Source organism: Mycosarcoma maydis, chromosome 6, assembly GCF_000328475.2.
Source record: "Mycosarcoma maydis chromosome 6, whole genome shotgun sequence".
Lineage (NCBI taxonomy): Eukaryota > Fungi > Basidiomycota > Ustilaginomycetes > Ustilaginales > Mycosarcoma > Mycosarcoma maydis.
In genome coordinates, this window is record NC_026483.1 from 499178 (window position 1) to 524412 (window position 25235).

A 25235-nucleotide genomic window follows, 5' to 3' on the forward strand; every position below is an offset into this window, starting at 1 on the left:
TCTTTCTTTCTGGATTTGGCTTACGGCCACGGCGCTTGGAGAGACACGACTTTTTGTAGGAAGAATGTTGCAAGCGTCGAGGCTGAGTTGAGAGCAGCTAGCTGATCTTGCTTCGCCATCGTCTGATTCCTTCAACCTCACCGAATCTCATCATCTATCTGCCTTTTGGTATTAGACACCGCACTGGAGATCAGACGGCCATGTCGATCGACAGCACTCTCTTGGAGGACGCAAGTTCGTCGCATAGAATTTACATTGGCGACTCGATCGGCTGTCTTCGTGTTGCTCAGTGCGACCCTCCGTCGGCGCTACCCAAAGATTATGCGGGTCCATCCGTGAAACCGCTGATCTTGCCCAACTTCAAGTCGCACTCTGACCATGCGGTTCAGCGCATTGCGTCTGGCGTTCTCGGCTCTGACGTTTATGTGGTCGCTCTTGCGCGCAAGAACGCTACGATCGATGTTGTCCACATTGCCAATCAATCCCTGCCATCTACCAGCACTGCTCCCGCTCCAGTGTCGGAGCTGCGCGCCAACATCATCTGCACCATTCAAGAGCCGCTTATGAAGGCTGGCATCCATCGCTTCGTCGGGCTTGCATTGTCGAAGCACGGAGTGTTCACTATCACTTCGTCAGGCGTCTTGCGCTATACTCCCATTGCCGTCACAGCCGACCACACGCCACCTGTCATCGAGGTCCGCGAAGCCAAGGTTCTCGATCATCTCCCATCACCATTACAGCACGCCAGCTTCTACCCTGCTTTCGACCCCACCCACTTTTGCTATGGCGGAGAAGACATCCCTCTCTCGCTATGGCACATCCCAACCGCTCTTTCCGAGCAACCCACCGACTCAGTAGCCGATATGAGTGTGGAATCATTCAAGACAGAAGACGTTTCGGAGCTTAACAGCAAGCAGAGGAAACGCAAGCGTCAGCTTGAGGCCAAATCCAAAGCACGCGAGCTGCTGTGGGGCGAAGTATGGCGGGCCAAAAACTTGGCCAATGATAACCTGTCTCTGCCGCGACGCGCCAACATCACATGCACCTGCATTCTGAATCTCAGAGACAGCACCGCACAAGATGGCGAGACAGGCGCCGTGGACGAAACGACGTTCATTGCTGTTGGCACCAAGGATGGGTTGGTGCGGGTCTTTCAGCCGGGTGCAGGCAGTCGCAGACACATTCGCGAGATGCGCGTGATAGCTACGGGACAAGGGGCGGTCAAGACGCTCTGTGCATCCTCTGCTGCGCTAGATGGTCGACGAGGAGGATTGCTGTTCGTTGGCGATACAGGGTGTAAAGTGTATGCTGTGGATTGGCAGTCGGGCAAAGTGGTGTACGGATACAAGGATGGTCAGGTCGGTGCAACACTTTGCATGGTTCTTCTACCTGGAAGCGTCAAGTGCAGCAACAACGAGCCAGAGGCACTAGTCACAGTATCGTCGGATAGCCTCGTCCGATTGCAATCGACGGTGCCTGCTGCGCTCGCAGTGCCCAAAGCCGGTGCGTCGGCGGAAAAGGGAGAGGTATTGTGGACAAAGATGATCGCACCATCGACAAGTCACAGTGTACATGCGACTCCCACCGCAGTGGTGTGGGATGGCGTTCTGCCGCCTGCACTGAACAAGCGCACAGTTAACAGTCGTGAGAACACGCCAGAGGACGACGACGACGAGCAAGACGAGGTTTGGGCTAGCATGCAAGCTGTCGGGGAGAAACGTCACAACGGTCGCAACGCTCGCAAGAACGCGAAACCAAATGGCAATGTGCAAGACGATCATGTCGACAACGACGATACGGAAGAGGAGGACGACACGGACCAAGAGCATGGCGCTGATCCAGAGGCCCGATCAGCCCAGATCGAGGTAGGCAAGGAACAAGTGAAACGTCGCGCAACTCATCCAGCACAGCCCAAGAGGAGTCGCAACTAGCAGATTTGTCTCAGCATCCATGATTTGCATTCACGCTTCACATTTCTCCATCCCATGACGTTGTGCAACATTGTGATTCACGATTCACGATTCACCATCGTTCACCGCGCAGACACAAGCTGAAGCTGTTTTGACAGAGACACACACAGCCGGAAAATGAGACCAGACGATTCACCCGAGACGCACGTTGAACGTCAACGCTGCGCTCGGATGTATTCGTGATTGCCGTCGAACGACAGACGATCTAGAGCTGAGTTGTTGTCGGAGGGCTATTCCTGCCAGCTGCAGCGCTTTGGCTGGATCCACTTCTTGTTGACTTCTCCATCGACTCGAGTGCGTGTTTCAACCTGTTGCCGCTAGTCTGCCGTGAACCAGGGTGTTTTTTGGCCTCCTGCTCGTGCACCTTCTGCGGTCGCTCTGCATGCATCGCCTGCAAAACCTTTTCCAACCTCTCGATGCGGTCAGCTTTGACCTCCAAGAGCTCCACTGCTTCGAGCACGTGTTGGGCGAGGATCTTTCGCTTGGTCTGACTCATGGCTGGACTGATACTCTTCAACTCGTCGGCAAGTTCCGAGTACAGCATTCGTTGGTGCACGAATTCGTCCCAGTGTTCTTGAAGTATCACGTTGAGCGTTTGCATCTGCTCGGCATTGATGCTCCCTCGTTTCGAACCCGAGGGCGGGTCCAGTGTGTCGAGCAGGATTGTTTCTTCCAACTCCACCGCTTCACGACGTTGTTCCGCTTGCAGCAAGCGTGCTCGTCGAGACGCTTTCCGTTTCTCCGATCGCATCTGCGAACAACATACGCTACAGAGACGTGACTCGTGCGTTTGCCGACTTGAGCAGTTCAGCCGAGCTGCAGCCAGTTTGGCACGTGTTTCTGCAAGTTGCGAGATCTCGTTGTCCGAGAGCTCTTGCATCGTTTCCGCAGCTGGAGCAGGTGGCGGGGTGTTATGATGACGATGACGCTGCCTTTGACGTTGCAACCGCAGATTCTCGCCAACAGCATCTATCGTTCGGTCGTACTCGTCCATTTCTTCTGCTACGTGGTGGGCAGGGCTAGATCGCATTGGATGGCGACGATGGAAGTGATCGTCCATGTCCTGATCGATCGGATCGGTGCGAATCTCGACTCGATCAGCGTGAGGCATAGTCGCATCAGATCTACGACCGGGAGTGCCGCCTCGACTAGTGTAGACGGGATCAGAAGCCGGATGTGCTTCTTCGTCATACTCGAAGCGCTGCTTACGCGCAGTGCTTGATCGAGCCATTTTCTTCCTGTGAACGGTCACAGGGGGAGTCAGGCGCTCGAGCACAAGACCGTTGAGACCTTCGACTTCGTCGGCGAGATTTAGCACTTGCAAACGCAAAGCCTCGATGGCTTCCCACGGATCACGTCCCGACGGGAAGATGTCTTGGTGCCTGTAGGCTGCACGGCGAGGTTTTGCATCAAATTGTTCTCGAACTTGTGTTTCGACCGTGTCAAAACCTGCGTTGCTGCGGTACTGCTCTTCCATAGCCATCCGCAGTTTGTCGAGTTCGGCGTATAGTCGATTGACAACTTCGACTTGGCTGCGATTCTCTTGCTGTTGAGCATCGTGCGTCTCTCGGAGCGGCCTTTCGGTTGCTCGTACCGGTGCTTCGGGCTGAGCCCCATTCTGTGCGTGGGCGGCAACTTCCGGTCGAGTTTCGCTCTGGCTCTGCGTTTTCTCATGTGACTGTTGCGTGCTGGAGACTGACAGCTTTTGCAGAATGCGCTGAATGAGCTGCTCCTCCGAGGCAGGCTGTGGAGCTCGTACATCCTTGAAGGCTGTTTGCATTTCGGACCGCAGTCCTTGCAAATCGTGACTCTGCTGTTCTTGCGCTTGTTCCAAATTGACGATCTTTTCTCCTGCTCGATCGAGCTCGGTCTGTATACCATCTACAAAACAGCGCAGGTTGATGAGCTCCTCGAGACGAGCGTCTTGATTGCCAACGGCACTGCCAAACGGTCTGTGCTTGATCGTATCGCGAGCTTTGACTGGCGAGCCCAAGGCAGATGTGAGACCAGTGACGTCGGGCAAGCGGACACCCCATGGTGAGGTGGTATCTTTACGAGTCGACGCTTTCTGGTGCGCAGGGTAGCCGTACGAGTCGAACTGTTCTGGGTTCAAGACCTTGGCTCCGTTTGGTGCGACTTGCGGTTCGACACGAGTGCGAGCGCTAGATGCTTGACTGCCTGGACCAAAGCCACTTCCTCCCGAGTTGGATGCGCTTCCATCGTCCATGTCCTCACCATTGCCGTCTGCATTCCTGCGCGTCGACTCGACGTCTTTCTGCAAGCGACGTGCTAAATCTTCGAAAGCGCTGATGGATTCATGGGACTGGCGTGTAGTGCGTGGCTGTGGATGCCTGTCTTGACGTTGTGCTTCTCGTGCATTGGTCCTGCCAGCGTGAAGAACGCCATCAATGGAAGGCGCCGGTGTTGGGCTGTCTGGGCTCTTGGAACGATCGCCAATGAGTGTACGCAGAGCAGGAGAGGTGAGCGTACGGGATGCTAGATGCTGTTGATAGTCGGCTGCGTTCAATCCAAATGGTTTGGCGATACGTGGCGAAGCAAACGGGCCTGAAGGATCGGGGCGTGGCCTTGGATTTTGTCTGGTGTCTCTGTGCACACGAGGCTCGCCATCGGTGTCGGTGTAGATGTCAAACTCGATGCGGTCGAGCGTGTCCGGTCCAAGCGTTGGACGTTGGCGGAGATTGGTGGTCATGGTCGCTGTATGACCGACTGGGGTAGCTGCAAAGTTGCGGTGGTTGCCGGTGCTGCTGAAGGTAGTCGTGCGGATGTTGATGGCGTCTGATTCGCCAGATTCGCTAGCCGAGTCGCCTTCTGACTCGCTCTCGCTTTCCACGTGAGCCTGTCGAGGGGCTACACCCGCTCGCGTTTGATGCAATAAGGGACGTACCGTAGAGGTTGCTGCGATGGGCTGTCGAGAATACTTGCCAGGATGGTAGGGACTTTTGGACGGAGAAGATTCGTAGCGGTCGTGAGCAGCGTGATGGTTGAGAGAGCGCAGTCGCTCTTGGTACGATGTCTGAGAGGGAATCGTACTGCGCACGCCACGGCCAACGCCAGGGATCAAACTCTCGTCTGCATCATGCTGATAGAGACGTGCTTCTGAGGGCTTGAGCATGCTGGATGTTCGAGAAGGTCTGCTGATGACGGGATCAACGGTGAGTCTAGCGGATGGCTGGACATCGTCGCGCCCGATACGGTCGTACGTATCAAAAGTAGACGATACCGAGGTAAAGTCGGGGTTGTTCATGTTTGGGTTATGAGAAGGACCGCTGGGCTGAAGCAGGCGGGACTCTATGCTGACCCTGTTGAGTTCCTCTTGCGACTCGGGAATGTAAATGTCGTGAGAAAAGTTGGGATGCGGGGATGAAGCAGCCTGCCAACGATCAGCAGAGGCTCGCATGCGATGGGAATCGATGTCGGTGGACGGTTGGTGATAAGACGTGGATGCTAGTGGATAAGGGTGGGGATGACGAGCCCTGGACATGTCTCGCGATCCTTTCAAGATTGGATGCTCTGTGTATTTGAGAAAGTGTGAGCTATTGAAGTCAGAGCCAAGCCAGACGGCGTAGTGGTTGAGGCGGAGGATGAAAGATGAGGATGGAGGTGCACGTAGCAAGGTGATAGATGGCCGACAAGAAGAGCGATCCTCAAAGGTAGCCTTGGCAAGCGTGAAGGAAGAAGAGCAGCTATCAGCACACCGTCGAGAGTTGAGACGAGGACTTCGAGTTGAACTTGATTATTATGCCTCTCACGACTCACGACTCGTGACTGTATCTGCGCTCGCTCTGTATTCAGTTGACCGCTGTCAGCGCTGCTTTTGTCCTCCTTCTCTGTCTCTCGCTGCTCGATGAAAAAATCGAACACTGCCGATCCAAATAAATTCATGTTATGGGCGCGTCGCGAACGGCTCACGCCTCACATCACGTGCCATTCCAACCAAATGAACGGGGCCAATAGTGAGCCTTCTTCGTACCTCTTTATCCCGTTTCCTTCATTCATGATATGTGTCTTGGTTAGAGCACCTGCGTGTCTACCAGCATCTCTCGTCTAAAACGACCCGCCAGCAGGTGGACTGCTCTTCCAGCTGTTAATCACGCTATAGAACCTGGCTTGCTTGAACGTACTGTATATTTGCTGTTCTGGTCACAGTCACAGAGTCGTTTTGGGAATTAGTGAATCACGAATCACGAATTTGTGTGCCTTCAATCACGATTCACGATTCACGATTCACGATTCACGATTCACGATTCACGATTCACGATTCACGATTCACGATTCACGATTCACGATTCACGATTCACGATTCACGATTCACGATTCACGATTCGAACGGAATTAGAGGCACTCAGCCACTCAGGCAAAGGCTGTGCGCGAAAGCTGAGTCGAGCGTCTGTGCATCCAACCGAGAATTTAGTGGCAGTACCGGTAGGGAACGGCACAGTACATGTGGAGGATTCGTGATTCGTGATTCACGTTTCCAGCCGTGACTGGACAGCTTCTGAGTATACAGCACAGTCCTGCACAGTAAAGTACTATAGAGTACAGGTCGGCAACGTGCACCTTCCTTATCATGGACAAGCATCAGTCTTGCTTTAGCTTTGATGCTACCAACAACCGCACCATGATACATGGTCAAATCTGATTTACCGAGTCACGGTCGATCGTGACCATTAACAACAAAAGCTTCCAATCAGGCGTTGACGCCTATCAAATTCCCAATGACTCACCAAAGTCATAGCAACAGAGAGGGCGATGCTCTTGCAGCTGCATCAGAAGCTAGCACCCCTTCAACAAGCACACTGGATTCTGCTTCTGCATCAGCATCGATAGATGTCAATGTTGGACCACAAGATCACTCTGCATCATCACAAGTACATACGCTGCTGTGGTCCAAGTCTAAAGTCTACGTCCATCCCTCGCCGTATGCCAAGCACAATGTACCTGGCTATCTCGCTCTCAGTAGGGCTGGCTCAGCCAAACCAGGGGCTAAGGTTCTTCTATCTTTTCTGCCCGAATGCTTGGTAGAGCAGCGTCAAGAGCTCGAAAAATTTGTGCGCATCGAGTACACTACCTCCGCCAAAGCAGGCGACGATACCCAGCTCGAACCACGCAACAGTCTAGACGCTGTCGAAGAAGACGAGGACGATCAAGACTCGATGCTCATTGCCGAGCCTCCCACCTCATCTACCTATGCATTTTCGCTTCCGCTGTCCAGCATTTACAGCTTTGCCATCAAGACGCCCACCATCAGTTCGTGGTACGGAACTGTCACCATCAGTCAGGTCGGCGGCGTCGCCATGCCAACGCTCCACTTTCACGACGACGAGAGCAAAAGTACTGTTTTTTCAATGCACAGAGCCAAACAAACTGCCTCTGCCGACGCTGCCGCAGCTGCCTCAGTTTCCGCAAAAGACCATGCCGATGCCGGCTCCAGACTCTCCCTGCCACCAAGTCTCTCGTCGTGGTCGGCTGCATCCTCTCATCGCACCTCTCTCCGACCAACGTCACCCTCTCCCACCTGGGGAGGCGATGAGCTTGTGCAGCAACTTCGCAAGTACGCCAACGTACATCGCAGCGTGCTCGACCCCAACCTGTTCCTTGTCAATCCTTCACGCGTCGACCTTGAAACTCACAGTACGCCGCTCTTTGACGATGACGCCATCGACATGCCTAACTCGGACCCAGCCAATGCTGCCTGGAGTCACGATCTCTCGCATAACGCCTACTCCATGAGTCCACTGCATCAATCTCTGCCAGGCAACAGTACTCCGAGACGCAACAACGAACTCGCCATGGACAACCTGACCGTCTTTGCCAAAAGCGCACGCATGTCGGTCCTCTCCTCCTTTGCTAATTTCACACAAAAGGCCCGCCACGCATCGCATACTGTACTATCGCATCCGCTTGCCAAACCATACGTTCCACATCTTCCCGGTCCTGTGCAGTCCTTTGCTCAAGCTGGTCCCGTGCCACTCGGCCCAAACGAAGGCGAGTGGGAGTGGCGTACCTCGAGCATCGCTAACAAGAGCGGTACGGGCGAATACTACGACAGTGCCAGAGTGTATCTGGCTCGGTGGGCACGCCTCGTCGCTGAAGAGGGCGAGCGGAATCGACGCAAAGAACAACGTCTTGGTGCCGCGATTGACGACTCGCATACAGATACGTACACGACCCCGTCCAGCTCCTCCGGCAATCGCACCGAGCGAAGCGAGTTGGGTGCATTTGAGGTACTAGAGAAGATATACGACCTACCGAGGCCCACTTCGGAACGCGAGGCGCGGTCCGCAGACCTCAACGCTGACGGCGTACCAACACCCGCGGGTCTTGACGTGCAAGAATGGCGCTCCTTGTTCGACAACAAGACCGGTAGGCCCTTGCATCCGATTACCGAGATTCGCCATCGTGTTTTTGTCAATGGCCTCACGAATCAAGCCAGGAAGCATGCGTGGCCTTTTTTGCTTGACGCCACCCCGTTCGAAGCCACATCAGAATCACGAGCGATCATGTGGGAACAGCGCCAAGTCGAATATCACACTTACAAAGCGCGATGGCAGACCGACGAGCAATTGCTAGCTTCAGATGAGTTCCGCGAGCAACAGCATCGCGTACGCGTCGACTGTCTGCGAACAGATCGTACCCAACCACTGTTTGCGCGCGAACCGGGTTTCGCATCCGATCCTGATGCCGATCCGATGAAAGATCCCAATCCGCACACGGCGAGGCTCGGAGAGATCTTGCTTACGTACGGTCTATGGGAGGCAGAACAATCGCTTGCCAGCAACTCGACTGATGCAGGCGGCTCTAGCACAACAAGTGGACAGGGTCTACTAGCAGGCTACGTACAGGGCATGTCGGATCTTTGTTCGCCGCTCTACATCATTTGCGAGGGCGACGAGGTGCGCACGTTTTGGTGTTTTGTCGGACTCATGGAACGCACCAAGTCCAACTTTTATCGCGACCAATCCGGGATGAAGACGCAGCTCGTGCTCTTGCAGAAGCTCATCTCGATCATGGATCCAGCACTGTATGCGCACTTGGAGAAGACGGATTCGCTCAACCTGTTTTTCTGCTTCCGATGGTTGCTAGTTCGCTTCAAACGCGAATTCACATTTGACGAGACGCTAGCGATCTGGGAGGCATGCTGGGCTGCCGAGCCAACATCAGCGCCGAAACAAGTCATCTCTACGACGCAGAAAGAGCTCGCGCAGGAAAAAAAGGCCGAATGGGGCCTCAGTTCGAGCTTCCACCTCTTCTGCGCGTTGGCGCTACTCGAGCTGCACAGAGATTACCTCACACGATACCTCGAACACTTTGACGAGATCCTGCAATACTTCAACTCGCTCACTGGTGACTTTCACGCGAACACGACGATCAACAAAGCAGAGGTGCTGGCAAAGAGCTTCCGCCAGATCGTGTCACATAGCGTTTCCTCGAACAGCGACAAACGCACCGACGGTAAGACGGATGTTGGCAAACAGTCTGATCGTGACCCAACACGTGTTTTGCACATCTTGTCGGAGGACGAACTGAAGTACTTGCTCTGATGGATTCTTGTACATCTTCCACAGTCGAGCAGAGGCGCAAGCTATTGTGGCGTGCATTTATATCGTCACGGGGTAAACTTACATGGGAGGTTGCATTGTTTAGTTGGCTACATGCAATGGCGAAGGCAACAGCCCGTCATAAACGAGAGTACGAGAGCCGTCAGCGTGCGGGGACATGAGAAATCCAGCGGGTGCAAGAAAACACGTGTGACGAAAGAGACGATATCACAAGTCGGCCTCTTGGGTCTGCAACGGTTTTGCGCCCGTGATCTCTATTACCTGCTCTGTTCCTGGGTAATCGGGGAGCTGCAGATCAAACTTGGCCTCGAGATCTTCTGGCAAGAATCTGCCGCCCAAAAAGTGACGACCGGCAAAAGCGAGAGCTCCCAACTTTGGTGCTGAGAGGCTGATTAGCACGGATGGTGTGAAGGCCTTGTTGACATTACCGAGCTCTACGTGCCATGAACTGGGGATGTCGACGGATACGATCGGAGGCATCTTCTTCCTCGCTTCGAATTCGATTCGTGATTCGTATTTGAGGATTTCGAGGGGTGCTCTGAAAGGCTCGCGAACGTCGCCTTTGAAGTTGAAGCCGAAAATGCTGTCGAGCACCACGTCGGCCTCTTCAAGTGCGTCTTGGAAGTCGTCCTGCGAAACAAACGGTAGTCCAAGGTTGTGCAGTTGCACCTTGAGTCGTGAGAAGAGCTCGGTCTTGCCCTGTTTCGGATACCATACCACAGGTTCGTAGCCAAAATGGTATAGGTGTCGTGCAGCAACCAACCCATCGCCACCCTGGTTTCCGGGGCCACATGCTACGAGCACGTTGGGGTATTTGGTAGGTGGATAGCACTCGAACACCGCTTGTGCGCATGAAAGACCAGCGAGCTCCATCAGCTGATCAAGTGAGAATCCGCCCGATGCTGACATGAGATCCTCGTCGATCTTTTGTGCGGTTGATGCATCGATGTATCTCAAACGCAGCGGTGACGCTGCGGAACAAGATGGTTGTGCCGGAGTAGAAAATGGCATAGTGGATGTATACGGGAGCGAGCGAGACACGAACGGCAGCCGTCGATGGTGTTTCGAGAACGCACGAGTGTGCGCAAGCTGCCAGAGGCCGAGGCGAGACGAGCGATGCTGAACCGTTTGGCCTGCAAGAATACGCTCCACAAAGATGGCAGCACCTATGATGGCAAGTGCACGTTGGTCTTGACTCGAATCAAGACGCTGTCACCCCAAGTTGGCTCTGCTTGTGAGATTTGATATAGAGATGATCGATTTCGAGTGCCAACGCTCGAGCAATATTCATTCAAGTGCGACGAGGCGGAAGAAATTGACGCTGGGTGTCTGAAAAAGAGACCACGAGAGGCCAAGTCAAGAATCCAATTGAGTAGCGACCAGGTGGTTGGTGGTTCAAAATGCCGATCCTGAGCGATTCGCAAAGTGGTGAGTGTGTAAGCGATCAAGGCTGGTGTCGATCAGATGACAACAATGAGGCAAGTGGTTCGAAAGAGTGTTAAGGTTGGTCAATCCAAAACAATCAGCACCCACATTACTGCTTCTGTTTCAACCCAAGCCAGGGCTGAGTAGACAACGGTAGCCGCAAACCGTGAATCACGAATCTCGAGTCGCAATTTTCCTCTTCTCGCTCAACTTTACCCACTCAAGACTGGTGCGCGGGTCATTTACGCAGCAAGTCAAGGCGAGCAAGCCCGCCAAGATGAGGCAAGCAGACATTATGCCGCACTGCGCACTGATGCTTTCCCGCGCTTCATTTCATCAAACGCATCTGGCGACGAGACACAGGCGGAAACGCAGTGTTTTGTAGTTCAAGCTGAAATGCCGAAAGTCATCTTGGAATCGAAAAAAGAAGGGCAAAAAACATTCACGATTTTCTCACTCGTGACTGCTCTCCTTCTGGCCTCTTCTGTAGAAAGCGAGATCTGTCCGGTTGAACCCCAGGGTTCGGCGCGAGGGTCCAGTCTGCTTTGCGAGCAGAGGAACGAAGAGAAAGAAGGAACCCCCCCCAAGAAAAAGGTGCCACGGTTGCAACCCCGCTGCGGCCTCTGCATGATCCGAATGGCCGCCTCACGCCTTGTTGCCCAAGTTAGCTGTGCACCGATTCCTCTGCGCTACTGTATGTGCCATTGCACATACATTCTTTCATACTCACGAATCAGCTCGTGGCTGCCGCAAATCAATACCGAGGAAGAATTGCCCTCAAACAACGCTCAGAATGCGTTCCGCTCTAATCACTAGGCTGAAGAGCTTATCTTTTAGTCTTTCTTGCATACTGTACAAATACTGTACACCAGTCACACTTGGACACTTGGTGCTTTTCCCACCCTAAGGATCAACGCTATGTAACGAGTTATTCTGGGTTCGCCTTCTCCCCTTCTCTGGCCCTGCATCTCTGCATACAAAAAAGCGACTAAAAGTTCATCCGAGATTCACGATACGAAGTTACGTTAAACACCGTTAAATAATCATCACAGCCGAGCAAGTCATGAGTTACAAGTCACTCACGACTGCACGCTGAGCAAGTCGCGAACACGCACGAATGTCACGAATAATTCACAAATCGTGAATCTTGCGACGCACCGCCTGTCGTAATAAGTTATTCGTGATTGGCGATTGGTGATTGTTTGTTCATCACCAACCCAAAACAGCACGAGGGCAATACCGTAACGATGCTACATTCGTGATTAGAATTACAGGAGGGCAAAACAGATGAGAGTCGTGCCGCTCAAAGCGCGTCCACTTCCATCAGTTCACCGAGGCTAGCAACTGCTTGAGTTGGTTGCCCTCTGCTGCTCTGCTCTGCCTTGGTGACGCCATTCCAGACGTACAGCAGAGAATATAGGTTCTCGTCGCTGATGCGCTTGACATTGGCACGAAGCTCGTTCAATGCCACCTGGACAGCTCGCAGCACAGGTGCGTAGTCCGTCGATGCTTTCGATTGGATCTCGGCACCACGTACCGAAAAGATGGCTGCAATCCAACGCAAGTGAAATTCGACATGCGGGCTGCCACTGCTAGGCTGAAGACGCTCAGCGATCAGGCGCAGCACCGTCGGTAGGTGGAGTAGAGGAAGCTGCTGCGATACTAGCAGAATGTCTGCCGCTGAAGTGCGCTCGTACACTTCGGCCATCAGCGGCTTCTCGCCAAGTCGGCACGCTCCGACAACCGCCAGCAGATGCTCACCACGCGCAGATGCTTCGCGCACCGCTTGTGGCGTGAGATCCATGTCGAGATCTAGCGGGTCAAAAGCAGCCTGCTCATCCAGACTGTAGATGAGCAGACCCGAAGTGGAAGCAGCCGCCCACGATCGACCTGTGGGCGCAAAACGTACACACTTGGCTCGTGAGATGGCACGTGTCGTCCTTTTGGTCGCATCGCCGCGCTGTGCTCCCGGCAAGGACTCGTCGATTCGTTCGGTAGGAAGCAGATCCGCCTCGTCTTCGCGATCATCCACCAGATCGATAGCACCAGCTTCAGTGACGCGACGACTGTCGAGCTTGTCTTGCGTACCGTCGAGCGACAAATTCTTGGTGAGTTCCCATCGCTTGAGCAGTACGCGCTCTTTAACGTCATAGAGGCACACGTAGTTGGCATTACCTCCCGCGAGGATGCAGGCGCCGTCGGCACTGTAGCAGACAGTAGTAAAGCATGCTCCGCTCGCCGTGTTGCGGCGCGCAATCTTGTCGTTGACCTTGCGTCCACCAGCAATATCGCGACGGCACTCGACCACGCCCGTCTGCTTGCCTTCGAGCGGATCAAAGAAAGCAAGGTACCCATCCAAAGTCGAAGCGCAAATCTCTCGTCCGTCTGGTCGAAAGGCAACAGCAAGTCCGTCAGCGTTGAGCGTCAACGTTTCGACACTCTGTGTCGTCCTGAACACTTCCCACGTGCGCACGGTCTTGTCCCAGCTGACACTAGCAAGCACACCGCTTCCGTCAGGGCTGAAGCAAAGACCAGAGACAGGTCCTTCATGTCCTGAAAGAATGTCGAGAAGCTTGCCGGTCTGCACACTCCACATGTAGATCTCGAAGGTGTCGGCACTTCCCGCGCAGACCACCTCACCAGAAGGGTCAACCGCAAGACTGACAAACTGCACCGGCTCTGGACTCGTCAAAGTGCGGAAGTTGCGATATCGAACCAGATCGTAGGCCCTCACTGTGCCATCCAAGCTGGCACTGAAGAGAACTTGGCCCTGTTTGGCAAATTCGATGCACGACACTGAGGCCGAATGCTCGGAAAATGTGGCAGTGCAGAAGCCGCTGGCAGTGTTCCACAGCTTGATCTTGCCGTCATCGCCGCCGGTGGCTGCTACTGCGCCATCAGATGCAAAGCCAACCGTATTCATATCGTAGTAGTGGCCTTGCTGTTTAAGAATGTACGACTCGCTCGCCCATTCCCACACGAGCAGTTGGCCCAGACGGTGAGCGCCAAAGGCGAGCCACTCGCCGCTATCGTTGATCGCCACACTCGTGATCTTTTCTTGGCTAATACTGAGAGTGTGGATAGGGTTGAAGTCGGGCATTTCCCAAAGGCCAAAGATACCATTGGAGAAACCGACGACCAGGAGCGATCCTTGCTGGTGGAAGCTCGCACAAACAGTCTTGGCGCCAGTCTGCAAAAAGTAATGCTTGCTCGCAACGCCCCAGCGGGTGAGGCCAACAGCGTTGTCGGCCTGTCTAGACGAACTGCCGCCCTTTGCTCCCTCGGTGGGCTGCCAGATGTCCTCATCATCTTCGTGCATGTCGGTATCTTGCGAGTCATCATCGTTGTGCTTGCCCTGCCAGGCGAAGCAGGCACCGTCGCGAGACACAGTGTAGATTGTCTTTTCATCCTTGGAGAAATAAGCACCAATCACGGCGTCTCGGTGGCCAGTGAACGTCTTTGGTCGGAAACCCTCGACCTGATCGAGCGAGTACAGACGGGCTGTCATGTCTTTGGATGTTGTAATAAAGAATCTACAGTGAATGGCCAAGATGGAAGAGTGTCAGCGGAATCATGCTCACTACGACAACACCATAGCTAATCACATCGAAAGCATCTGCGAGACGGTCTCCACCTCGAGGCCTCGCCGCGTTCCTCAGACTTGTGCGAAATTCTCCGCTATTGATCAGCGGACTCATTAAATCAGTTTTTAGTTTTTGAAAGCATCCTCGGAAGTACCATTGGCGGGGCCTTGTTGAGACATTGAGACCGTCTAGAGAGCAATGGGTTGGCCGAACTTACCTGCTGTTCTTGGTCCAACGAATGCTGAGCACATCGTCAAAGTGTCCAGTGTAGGTGCGGTGGAGGATGAATGGTACAAATTCTCGGGCAAGATGCGAAGGGGTCCTCCAGACCTTGATCTGGTTGGCGTAGGTGACCGCAAGAAACTTGCCGTCGTTGGAGAATTGTGCATCGCGGAGTGGCTGCTTGAAGTTCATCTGGGCCAATAAAGACCTCCTGAGCGTGTTGATGAGAAGCGCACGCCCATCCTCGTCAGCTACCAGCACGATGGCCTGGTTGGCGGGCGAAAGTGCGATTCGGGCGATGGGCTTTCTTGTCTCGAATGGCAGTGTTGTCGAAGTGTTCCGGACCAGGTTGAAGATGGACAGGCGGTTGCCAACTGGCGAGTAGATGGAGTCACCATCTGCAGAAAAGACGACATTACCACCTTGATAGACGGTGCCACACAAGTTGGAGAACTTGAATGACGACTTCATGGTGGGCAATCGGATCGAGTTGCAGTCGCTCGACGCCCGCGCAAACGCCTGGTGAATCGACGCTGTAGACCCTGTGAGCCACTGTGCTTATATCAAATATGAGCACGAAGGGTACTTGAGGCGTACGATGAAGGAGGCAAGAGTTGTCGACTGTGTAGATTGTTCAGGTTCGCCTTGCTCCTGAGCAAAGACGAAATTTTGCTCCTTACAGCTCGCACCGAGAAGAAGCAGAAAAATTTGAGAGAGGCTTCAGAAAAAGAACTGAGCCGAATTCCGAGGCTCCTAAATCAACTCAGATCGGGCAAGCACCAAAAAGCAGAAATCAATCTAGTTAAATGCGCACGGTGACAGTGCTTTACGTGCTAGCCTTCTGGCTCTGTGCGCAGGGTGCAGGGTTGAGCACCTCAAACTGTGAGAACAGCACGCATAGAGCATGTAGTTTGTAACCGTCATCTCTTCTCCGTCTAAAGACACACAACCTACACTACATTGACGATTTCGTTTTCTTGCGTGAAGTGGACATCAACGCAACAAAACAGCATCAGACGCAGGTCCAAAGCTTGTCTTACAAACGATTCTCCATTCGTCCATTCTAGAGAAGGAGCAACGCTCTAAACTGCTATCAGGGCATGGTCGCGCTTGCATGTGCGTCGCGATAGATCATAAATATAGGCTACACGGCCTGGGAATAGACGTACCACACTCTGATTTCATTTTTGCCAAGAGAGAGGAGAGCGAACCGATCGTCGCATTGGCACTACCCTCGAGGAGACGACAACAAGATCACGTCGAACGACCGGTCACGATCATGGCGATGCCACGCACCTCGAACCAGCAGGATGCGATCGCCAGCTTGCGATCTTTCCTTCAGAGCTCCAGGAGCTCTGTTCCGGATGATGACATACTCGCCACTCTACTCGAAGTAGAAGGATGGAACGTCCAACGTGCAGCACGTCTTGTTGAGGAAGATAGCACGGCCGAGCGCAGGCGCAGCGGAGCTGACGATGAGACCATTGCCAGGTTCTTTGCACAAGATCCCCAAATCCGGGGCTCCATGAACCATGACCAGCTCATGACCACTTCTTCTTCTTCCTCAGTGTACGATCCTTCAAGGCGCCCACTGTACCGAGGGAGTGGTGCACCGAGTGGTCGCCCTGGAGGTGCTGGCTTGCGTCCTAATCCTCGAGGTCCTGACAACGGCACTGTGAGCGTCGCTCAGATGATCTGGACAGCATTGAGCTTTCCGCTTTCGCTAGCCTCGAACCTGTTGCTTTTCCTCGCACGAATCTTGCGGATTCAGACTCTGTTCTTTTCGCTGTTTGGCGGAGGCCCTGGTTCACACAGTCTCAGTCGATCGGATCCTCGCATCTCTGCAGAGAACTTTGTTCGCGAGCTAGAGGAGCAAACGGGAGCCAGATCTTCTCGCTCGGTCTTGCCGAACGAAGACGTCGGATCTCGCGCACCTCTGACCAAAGTTTTGCCTCCTTTCTTCATCGGAGGTTATGCAGACGCGCTACGAGCCGCCAAGGAGCAGATCAAAATCCTCGCCGTCGTCTTGGTCAGCCGCGAGCATGGGGATGTGGGCCGATTCAAGCAAAACACCTTGGTCGATAGTGATCTTGTGGACTTGCTGTCCAAAGACGATTTCATCGTCTGGGGTGGCGATGTCAAAGAACGCGAAGCGTATCAAGTTGCGAATACACTCCAGGCAAGCACATATCCTTTCGTCGCATTCATCGCGTTACAGCCCCCTCGCTCAACAAGTAGGTCCTCAGGAGGATGGACTGCCTCGCCTCGAGCAGCGGTGCTGTCAAGGTTGGAAGGCTCTCCGTCAAGTGCCACCTCGGCGGCTACGATCGCATCGCACATCTCGGACATCCTATTGCCAAGGACGCGCACCTATCTGGAACGACTCAGAGCGGAAAAGCGACGTCGTGAGATGGAACGTCAACTTCGAGAAGAGCAAGATCGTGCTTATCAGGAAGCTAGTCGACGCGATGCCGAAAGGATCGCCAAGAAGCGAGAGGAGGAACGATGTCAGGCTTTGGAGGCACAAAGGGCGCGCGAAGAGCAGGAACAGAAAAAGCAGCTGGAACGCAAGAAAGTAGCATGGCAACATTGGGCGCTACAGCATCTCGTCCCTGCAGAACCTCCTTCTTCGGTTGACGCAGTGAGGCTCAGCTTCCGATTGCCAAGCGGCAAGACGCTGGCGCGTCGCTTCTCACCGATGGACACAGTAGCATCTGTTTATGCGTTTGTCGCGACGTCATCTGTCACAGCAGAAGTCGGCGATGTCTCGAGCCAGAAGCCGGATAACTACGAACACGAGTATCGCTTCAGTCTGGTAACTGGTTACCCGAGAAAACGCATCGAGTTTGCAGAGGCCGGTACCAAGCAGCTGCGAGATGTCGACGGACTATCGCAGGCTGCTAGTTTGATTGTCGAGGGACACATCATGGGTGATGAGCTGGCACCTACGGACGATGAAATGTCGGAGGAAGACGAGGTGTGACGATGAGGAAGATGACAATTTCGTCAAGCTAAAATGTGAGTCGATGCGGCGTAGCTTGGGCAAACAAAGTCGGAACCAAACAGAGATCATACAGAAGTAATCTTTACAATGTACTCTTGGGTGTAGGCGGCAAAGGATGGTGAGCCAGTTCGCATTGAATTCCAACCTTTTGCAGGTGTTTGTGCTCAAGGCGCATATTCGTATCGAATTTAGTCACGAGTGAGGAGGCTCAGAGGTGAATCACGAACCTGGCGCAGGGTGCTTGGCGCAGTCTGAACGAACAGAACGCTGCTTGCGGCTACAGCCACCGCGGTACACTCGTGACTGCACAATCGTGAATCGTGAATGTCGCACGGCTACTGGCAAATCACGAATCGTGATTTGCGTGTGATCGGCGCTCCACCCGAGAAGCTGTGTAAACGCGGATGGAGAGCCGCTTGCCAAGCGCACTCTTCACCCAAATCGAATTATTATGACGCACTATCTCGTCACAATTCGTGATAACTTAAGTTAACTTATGGACGTTTCTGCTCATAATAGGCATTGCAGGTGCGGAGTTGAAAGTTCCTACCGTTTCCACACCGTGTCTGTGCCGGGATAGCCTTGCAACAGGGCCTGGCGCGAAAGTTTCCCAACGCAAGACTCGCGACTGTCCTTGGCGGGTCCAGTGCGAATCCAAACGGTTGCATCTAGAGGACCGCTCTTCGGCAGCCAGTCACTCATGTACAAACGGCGGGTACCAAGCGGCGGAGAAAGTGAATCTGTAATCTACATGTGATTCAGGGCACCAAGCCTGTTTTGCAGGCACGATTGCTTTGATTGAAAATGTCCTCACGTTATCTGCAAGCTTGGTTCAGTTAAGTTATGCCTCGCCTCGTCGCACTCTGAAATTCATTGTTCCTGGCTTTGACCCGAGACGCTGACGTTTGCCTGTTGAGTTTTAATGATATGTCTGCAGCTACGTAGGAAGATGGGAACTGCATGGCAAAAGGGAAGTTATGTCACGGCATTTGATGCACCATACGGCTTCTTGGAAACATCTATCAGGCTTTTTTAGGCGAGGCAAGCAGCCCAAACATGGTCGGTCGGTTTCTGTAACGAAGTGATCGATGGCCCTTCAGTCAAGCCGAATCACGAATCTGTGATTGTGGCGTCGAGACCCAAGGGTCCACTTGAACATCTTCGGAAATTGCAGCTACGCCTTTCCTAAGGAAGAAGGGCAACTGACCAGCTGCGCAAAACAAAAACAAACAAATAAAAAACATTTGTGAATGCAGTATAACTTGAGAAAAGAAGAGAGGGCCAAAAGAGACTATAGATCATGAGTAGATGCGTTTGTAGATGACGATGGTCTGTTCTTCGGAACTTCGGCTCGCTTATACCCAATCGAAATCGTGAATGATCGAGCTGTGTATGGTCTTCTATACTCTGTCTGTATCAGAATTTTCATGGCTGTTGTTCACGCTGAGCTTTCATTTGCACAGTCGTGAGTCAGCTGACGGCCTCGCCTATGAGCTTATCGCAGAAAGCACCAACGAACCAAACTTTTTGCTTTTGAGTCTTGGCGGCATGTTGTTGAACCGGGCGTATACTAGAAGAACAAAGCTAAACAAAGTGAGACCGAAGCTCGTTTTCGACGAGCTCGTGAGCACTGCTGCAGCCCAGTCGGTTGGCAAGCAGATCCGACTTCGACGTACGAACACCAGCCTGGAGCAAAGCAACGAAATGTTGTGACATGGCAAACTTGGAGCTCGTCACCCCGAAAGCGTTGTGCGGAACAGCTGTTACAAGGCGCTGGTAAGGCCAAATTTCGACGCGGATGGACGATACTCGTGACTTGCTTACTCACGACCCAAGCCGTTCTTGTCAGACCACTGTTACCATCATCAAATCTAAACGGTGGCCGCTATCAGTTCTGTTGGTTCTGTATTGATACAACAACACCCAATCGAACAGCACAAACAAGCCGTGTAGAACTTGTTGCAGTGTTGCAGGGCAAGTGCCTGTACAGCTTGTGCTCTGGGCCAGCTAATCTGTCGCCATGATGAAGAGAACATGGATCACGGCCTCTCACCTCGAGCTCTTAAGATTCGTGATTGTTCACGATTCAAGGGTTGTAAATTGCAAACGGGTTCGGCTACGGCCTTTTTGAATTCGCCTTGGAACGAATTTGATTGAGATTTGAGATTGTAGTCACTCTTGAATTAGTTGTATATATTTATAAATCCAAACGCCGAATCACGAATACGTGTATTCTCGCTTCGCTTTGTCTAGTTTTGGTGCTTGTTCTATCAGGCTTCGACGAACAGATTTGACACGCAAGGGTCAAGGACCCTGGATGTAAACCCTTTCGCTGCGCTGTCACTGACGCGTTATTCGTCCACGTTCGTTTTTGTAACCCCCGCCAAACTGTACCACAGTCTTGCTGCTAATCACTTTGTGTATGTGGGTAGCTTAGCGGGTCTTTCAGAGCCGCATCTTCCCCCCATCCGTGATTGAGGCGCCGCGGAGGGGCTCCAGCCTGTGCGTGTTCGCGAGCTGACGAACGAAAGGTGAGCTTTTGCAGATGCCACGCTGTCGCTGTGAGGTTTTTGGCGAAGAAGCAGACATTAAAGGCGGTCAGCCAACCATGCCATGCGGATGGGCAGTTCGGGGCACCTAACCCGCGGACCAATCCGCTACTCGCCACTGCTCATCGCGACAGTGGAAGAGACGGGAAAGAAAGTAAAGATTTTGTGGGAAAACAATCGTGAATGGGACGGAAAAGTAGCGGCAGCGGCGTGAATGCCCTCTTGCCATTTGCCGGTTTGCCACCCGCGTCGTATTCAAGAATCGCATTTGGCGAACAAGATATCAACCACAAACACACACACACACACACACACACACAGGGCGTATGCGCACGTAGCACGTACAACGCCGCCCAATAGCAGCCATCACCGTACTTCGTGGCCCAAGCAAGGGCCTGGTTGAGAGTAACTGATACTCTCGACTGTCATTGATTCACTCCTTTTTTCCTTTTCTATTTTTTTTCTTCTCCCTACTAAAGTCCCCGCCTCTGCACTTGCCCGCTCTTTCATTCATTACTGTGAATTGCACAGGCCGATACTCCCTTGCACAAAGTGTCTGTGCCGTTACTCACCGCGCTTCGCTTGCAATCCGTCGCTCCTCTGTCGGCAGATGGCAGGCATCCTTTCTAGACCTTTCACTCGTGGCCTCACTGTTGCCTCGTATCTACCATAGCCTCTCTGTCCCTATTCTCACTCCACCAAGTGCTGTACCCCCAACCATTCGGATACTCTGTCTCGATAATCATCGACAGCCGTTCACCAACGGGTACATTCTGCACCAAGTTTCAGGCTGTTGTTTGCACAGACTTAATCGAATTGCCCTTGCACACCGAACCCACATCCCGCACTTCGTATTACATTCAACAACCAGCCGCCTCTGTCCCCATCGAATACCCTCGGTCGCCTAGCAGCCACATCCGTTCACCCCAGTTCTCAGCCGGAACAAATATTCTGTGGTGCAAGAAAGCTCCGGCTGCTTCTTTAAAACACGGCTCATTCCACGTAGTCAAGTGGTCGAACAGCATATCTATCCTCTTTATATCGACAGCGCTAATCCGAAACGCTGCACTCCTCATCCGTCAGCCTCCTCGCCTTCTCGCCTGCTTGAGCTCAAGGCCTCGCACTCAGCTCGAACGGATATTGCGCCTTGGTCGTTGTTAACAAAGGCTCAACTAGTGTCTCCCTTATCGACGATCTAGTCAAAATCTTCATGTCGGCTGCACTGTAGCTCTGTTTCCGCGCTGCCACCCATCTTCAATAAGTTCCACTGCATTGCATTCGATCGCACATTGACAGAGTTGTCAGCCCTATTCCACCAAAGAATTGCTTTACCTGGCGAGTTTTACATCCACGCTTGCACTGCACTTCAACTCGAGACATGCAGGGTCAGGGTTGGTCTAGCTCTGCGGCTGAAACGCCGCAAAGCTTCAACCCACCCCTCTTTAACAACGACGGCTCGATGAACCAGGAGGCGATGCAAAGCATGTTGCAAGGCAATGTGCCCAACAACATGGCAAGCCAAGGTTTCTCCGGCTTCGATCCCGCCCCCAACTTCCCCCACTCGTCTCAGATGATGATGCCGCACCGGTTTGGCGCTGGTCCGCAAATTCGGCCCGTGGTTGGCGATCCCACCCATCGTCCTATGCCGTCAATCACACCCAGTGGAGTGGACAACTCCGCATCTGCTGCAGCGGCTGCCGCATATGGTCATCTTGGATTCAACGGATCCGTCTCCGCACCTGCGTCCAGACGCCAGTCTCAAAGAAACACTGATCCATCACAGCCGACTCAGCAACAAGATGGTCCTTGGAACGCCTTGCCTGCTAACATGCAAGAATTTATGCAGCCTGGCACAGAAGTGATGGGCAACATATCGATGCAAGCTCCTTCCGATATGGATTTCCGCACCAACATGAATGGCTACGAACCTGATGGTCCTAGCTCCAACGGTAGCGAAGAGTCAGCGCAGGGCAAGCGCAGACGCATGACCTTTGGAGGAGCGCCCATCAATCCTATGCAGATGCAGGCTGGCAACAAGCCTTTGCTCTTCCACAACAACAGCAGCAGTAGCAGCAGCGGAATGGGCGATATTAACAGCATGGGATCGACACCAATGCCTGGATTCGACCAAGAAAGGCAACATAATAGCTTCGTGCGCCCGCCATTTCACCATCGTAGATCTCGCAGCGGATCCGAGGCGACCGGCCCGCCCGGTCTTGGGAATCGCTCGTTCAGCAGTATCGAACTTGGGGCCGGTTCCCACAATTTGTACGGAAACGGTCCTGGCTATCCGCAGCCACCGCCTCTGTATCCTTTAGGCCAACAACAAAGCCATTCGTTTGGCGAATCGCAAGCCCTGGCAGCCTTGGGTGGACATGCCGCTAGCCACCCTCCTGGTCTCGGCAGTCAAATCCTGCGCGGCGTCGACGTCAGCGCCAGCGGCTCTTCTGCAGCCACCGACTTCACCAAACGCAAGGGTTGGACCGGGCGCGTGGTCGAAGAACTGCTCGACTTTGTCCATGTCTTGGATCCTGAAGGCATCATCCTCTTTGCGAGCCCAAGCGTCCAAGGTTTAACGGGTTGGAAAAGCGAGGAGCTCAAAGGACGCAAGCTCACTGAATTTGTGCATCCTCAGGATGCTGCCTCATTGGATCGCGAGATTGACAGGATGCGCAGCAGCAAAGGCGAGCTGCTGACCTACTACCGCTTCAAGACCAAGCCCCAGGCCATACGTTCCAGCAAAAGAGGTGACAAGGCGTTTGAAGATAACGAGTCGTCTGCTGACGGTACAGGCGAGGAGAAGGGCAAGAGTAGCCAGCATTCTAGCGAGGTCGAACATGCTAACGCCTTTACCCGCAATGGCGAGTATATTGTCTTTGAAGCCACGGGGCACCCGTACTTTCCACCGCAGCCACCTGCGGCTGCTTCCAACGCCAGCGATGGTGCAAATGACAAAGACGATGAGAAAGCAATGGACGACAAAGGCAACAATGCTCCCAAGCCAACCGATAGCGAGGCGCAAAAGGGTGTCGTCAAATTTGAGCCTCTCGTCCCAAGCCTTTCTACTGATCCGAAAGTGGCGCATCCACTCAGTCGCGAGCAAACGCTGCAGACGCCCACGAGCGAGGCTACCAGCACGTCGCGCTCGCAGCTGCAATGCTTCTTTTGTTCAGCGCGTCCTTATCCGAGCAAGAACACGAGCATGCTCGATTCGTTCCTTGAGCTCAAGCTCGAGAACGAAAAGCTGCGTCTCCTCATCGCTGACATGGACTTGACTGGGCCAGAAAACGAACATGAGCGCAGCTCGTTTGCAGCTGCGTACCATCCGGACTTGCTAAAGCAAGAGATCGAAAACGAGGCTGTTGCTGGTGCTTGGGCGCATCACGTCAACCCGATGTCTGGCTCTGCTGCCGTCGGGCCTGATGGCCGTATCTTGACGACACAACCTGGCCAGAGGCCTGGCCATGGTTCGCGACAAAACTCGATTGGATCGCATCCTACCAGTCCGCTGATGCGCACCAACTCTGTGCGAGACGAGGTGCTGGCCGGTCTCGGTGTTTCGGCGGGTGATGAGTCTGACGAGGATGCTGCTGGCAACGCGAGCAACGCCAACGGTGCAGGCGCGGATGGAATTGGCAACGCAGCTGACGATGCAAGACGCAAAAAGAAGCCCAAACAGGATGACGGTGACCACGTCTGCACCGACTGCGGCCGTGTCGATTCACCCGAATGGCGCAAAGGTCCATTAGGACCCAAGACGTTGTGCAACGCCTGTGGTCTGCGATGGGCAAAGAAGATCAAGCGCAAGGGCGGCGATCCCAATATGGCAGTTGGTTCCATGATGGCGCCAAGCGGTATCATGCCGTCAGCGGGCGGTGTTGGCGGCAGCGTGGGCCCAAACGTCGGTATGGGCTCGCACGTTATGCCTCACGGTCCTTCGACGTCGCATGGCCATCCGCTTCCATTCAACCGTGCCGATAGTGGACAGATGCAAGGCATGCCAAGGGCACCGCCTAGCGCAATACCGGCTGGTATGAATATGCCCAACCTGATCAACTCGTCGCCGAATGGCTTCGGCAATCGAAGCTCTTTTGGCGAGAATCAGCTTCATCTCCAGAACAACGGTCTCAACAATATGGGCGGCGGTCACATGTGATTCGACCTCATCATCCTGGCGTATCTTTGGTCTTTACCTACCTTGTCTGCACTTTGATGTCCTTCCTCCCCTTTCTACTTCTCTCTATCTTTCTGTTACCACCTATCAACCTGTTCGTTTCTCTGTTACAGCATCACGGCACAGCACTGTATTTCTGATTTGGGGGCTTGTTATAATACACGGATACCATGAACTTGGCTTCTTCTTTGGACGCCAAGCCTCACCCTATGGACGGAACGCAGCCTCTCCTCTTTCTTTCTTTCTTTCTCTCTCTCTCTCTCTCTCTTCCTTGTACTGTATAACTCTATCAATCACGAATGCATGTTGACAATCCAGGGTGTTCGATCTTCAACATGTCTCTTACTGTGCTACAGCTAGGTAATTTAGGCATGAGTCAGAGTGTGTAATCACAACAGGCAAGAGATTCGAAAGTAACAGAGTTGTATTAGCGTGATACGTACGACAAGATTGGATTTCGTAGTTCAAATTGTGGGAGAGCTCTGATTTTAAATCTGCTTTTCAGCTTGGAACGAAGTTTGTATCAAACGCGAGTGATTAGAAATGTCTCGAAAGCGTTGGGTTTGCAGGCTGATAGAGCGAGTTTCTAGGCCGAAGTAGCGAGGTGGACCAACAGAATCGATTCACGATTGATTCGTCTGCGTATTATTCAAGATTGTTAACAAGTGTTGCCAACGTTCAGGGACCAGCACAGGCGAGAGCAAGGGCAAGGCAGGGCGACGCCTTT

At 53.3% G+C, this 25235-nt stretch overlaps 7 protein-coding genes across 7 annotated transcripts; 4 read left to right on the plus strand and 3 right to left on the minus strand.

Moving 5' to 3' along the window:
• Positions 1 to 200: 200 nt before the first annotated feature.
• On the plus strand, positions 201 to 1931 carry UMAG_10304 (uncharacterized protein; the record flags this gene model as incomplete). Its single annotated transcript, XM_011390884.1, has 1 exon — positions 201 to 1931. The coding sequence occupies one exon, from the start codon at positions 201 to 203 to the stop codon at positions 1929 to 1931; it is 1731 nt and encodes a 576-aa protein (XP_011389186.1).
• Positions 1932 to 2175: 244 nt separating this feature from the next.
• Positions 2176 to 5472, minus strand: UMAG_02659 (uncharacterized protein; the record flags this gene model as incomplete). The annotated part of the gene is made up of 1 exon (XM_011390744.1): positions 2176 to 5472. The coding sequence occupies one exon, from the start codon at positions 5470 to 5472 to the stop codon at positions 2176 to 2178; it is 3297 nt and encodes a 1098-aa protein (XP_011389046.1).
• A 1234-nt stretch (positions 5473 to 6706) lies between these two features.
• Positions 6707 to 9532, plus strand: UMAG_10305 (GTPase-activating protein GYP7; the record flags this gene model as incomplete). The annotated part of the gene is made up of 1 exon (XM_011390885.1): positions 6707 to 9532. The coding sequence occupies one exon, from the start codon at positions 6707 to 6709 to the stop codon at positions 9530 to 9532; it is 2826 nt and encodes a 941-aa protein (XP_011389187.1).
• A 225-nt stretch (positions 9533 to 9757) lies between these two features.
• UMAG_10306 (NADHX epimerase) lies at positions 9758 to 10561 on the minus strand (the record flags this gene model as incomplete). Its single annotated transcript, XM_011390886.1, has 1 exon — positions 9758 to 10561. The coding sequence occupies one exon, from the start codon at positions 10559 to 10561 to the stop codon at positions 9758 to 9760; it is 804 nt and encodes a 267-aa protein (XP_011389188.1).
• Positions 10562 to 12278: 1717 nt separating this feature from the next.
• On the minus strand, positions 12279 to 15252 carry UMAG_02662 (putative periodic tryptophan protein PWP2; the record flags this gene model as incomplete). Its single annotated transcript, XM_011390745.1, has 2 exons — positions 12279 to 14508; positions 14777 to 15252. 2 exons carry the CDS (start codon positions 15250 to 15252, stop codon positions 12279 to 12281), a joined length of 2706 nt encoding a protein of 901 aa, XP_011389047.1.
• An 808-nt stretch (positions 15253 to 16060) lies between these two features.
• Positions 16061 to 17764, plus strand: UMAG_02663 (uncharacterized protein; the record flags this gene model as incomplete). The annotated part of the gene is made up of 1 exon (XM_011390746.1): positions 16061 to 17764. One exon carries the CDS (start codon positions 16061 to 16063, stop codon positions 17762 to 17764), a length of 1704 nt encoding a protein of 567 aa, XP_011389048.1.
• Positions 17765 to 21712: 3948 nt separating this feature from the next.
• Positions 21713 to 24490, plus strand: UMAG_02664 (uncharacterized protein; the record flags this gene model as incomplete). The annotated part of the gene is made up of 1 exon (XM_011390747.1): positions 21713 to 24490. The coding sequence occupies one exon, from the start codon at positions 21713 to 21715 to the stop codon at positions 24488 to 24490; it is 2778 nt and encodes a 925-aa protein (XP_011389049.1).
• Positions 24491 to 25235: the final 745 nt, after the last annotated feature.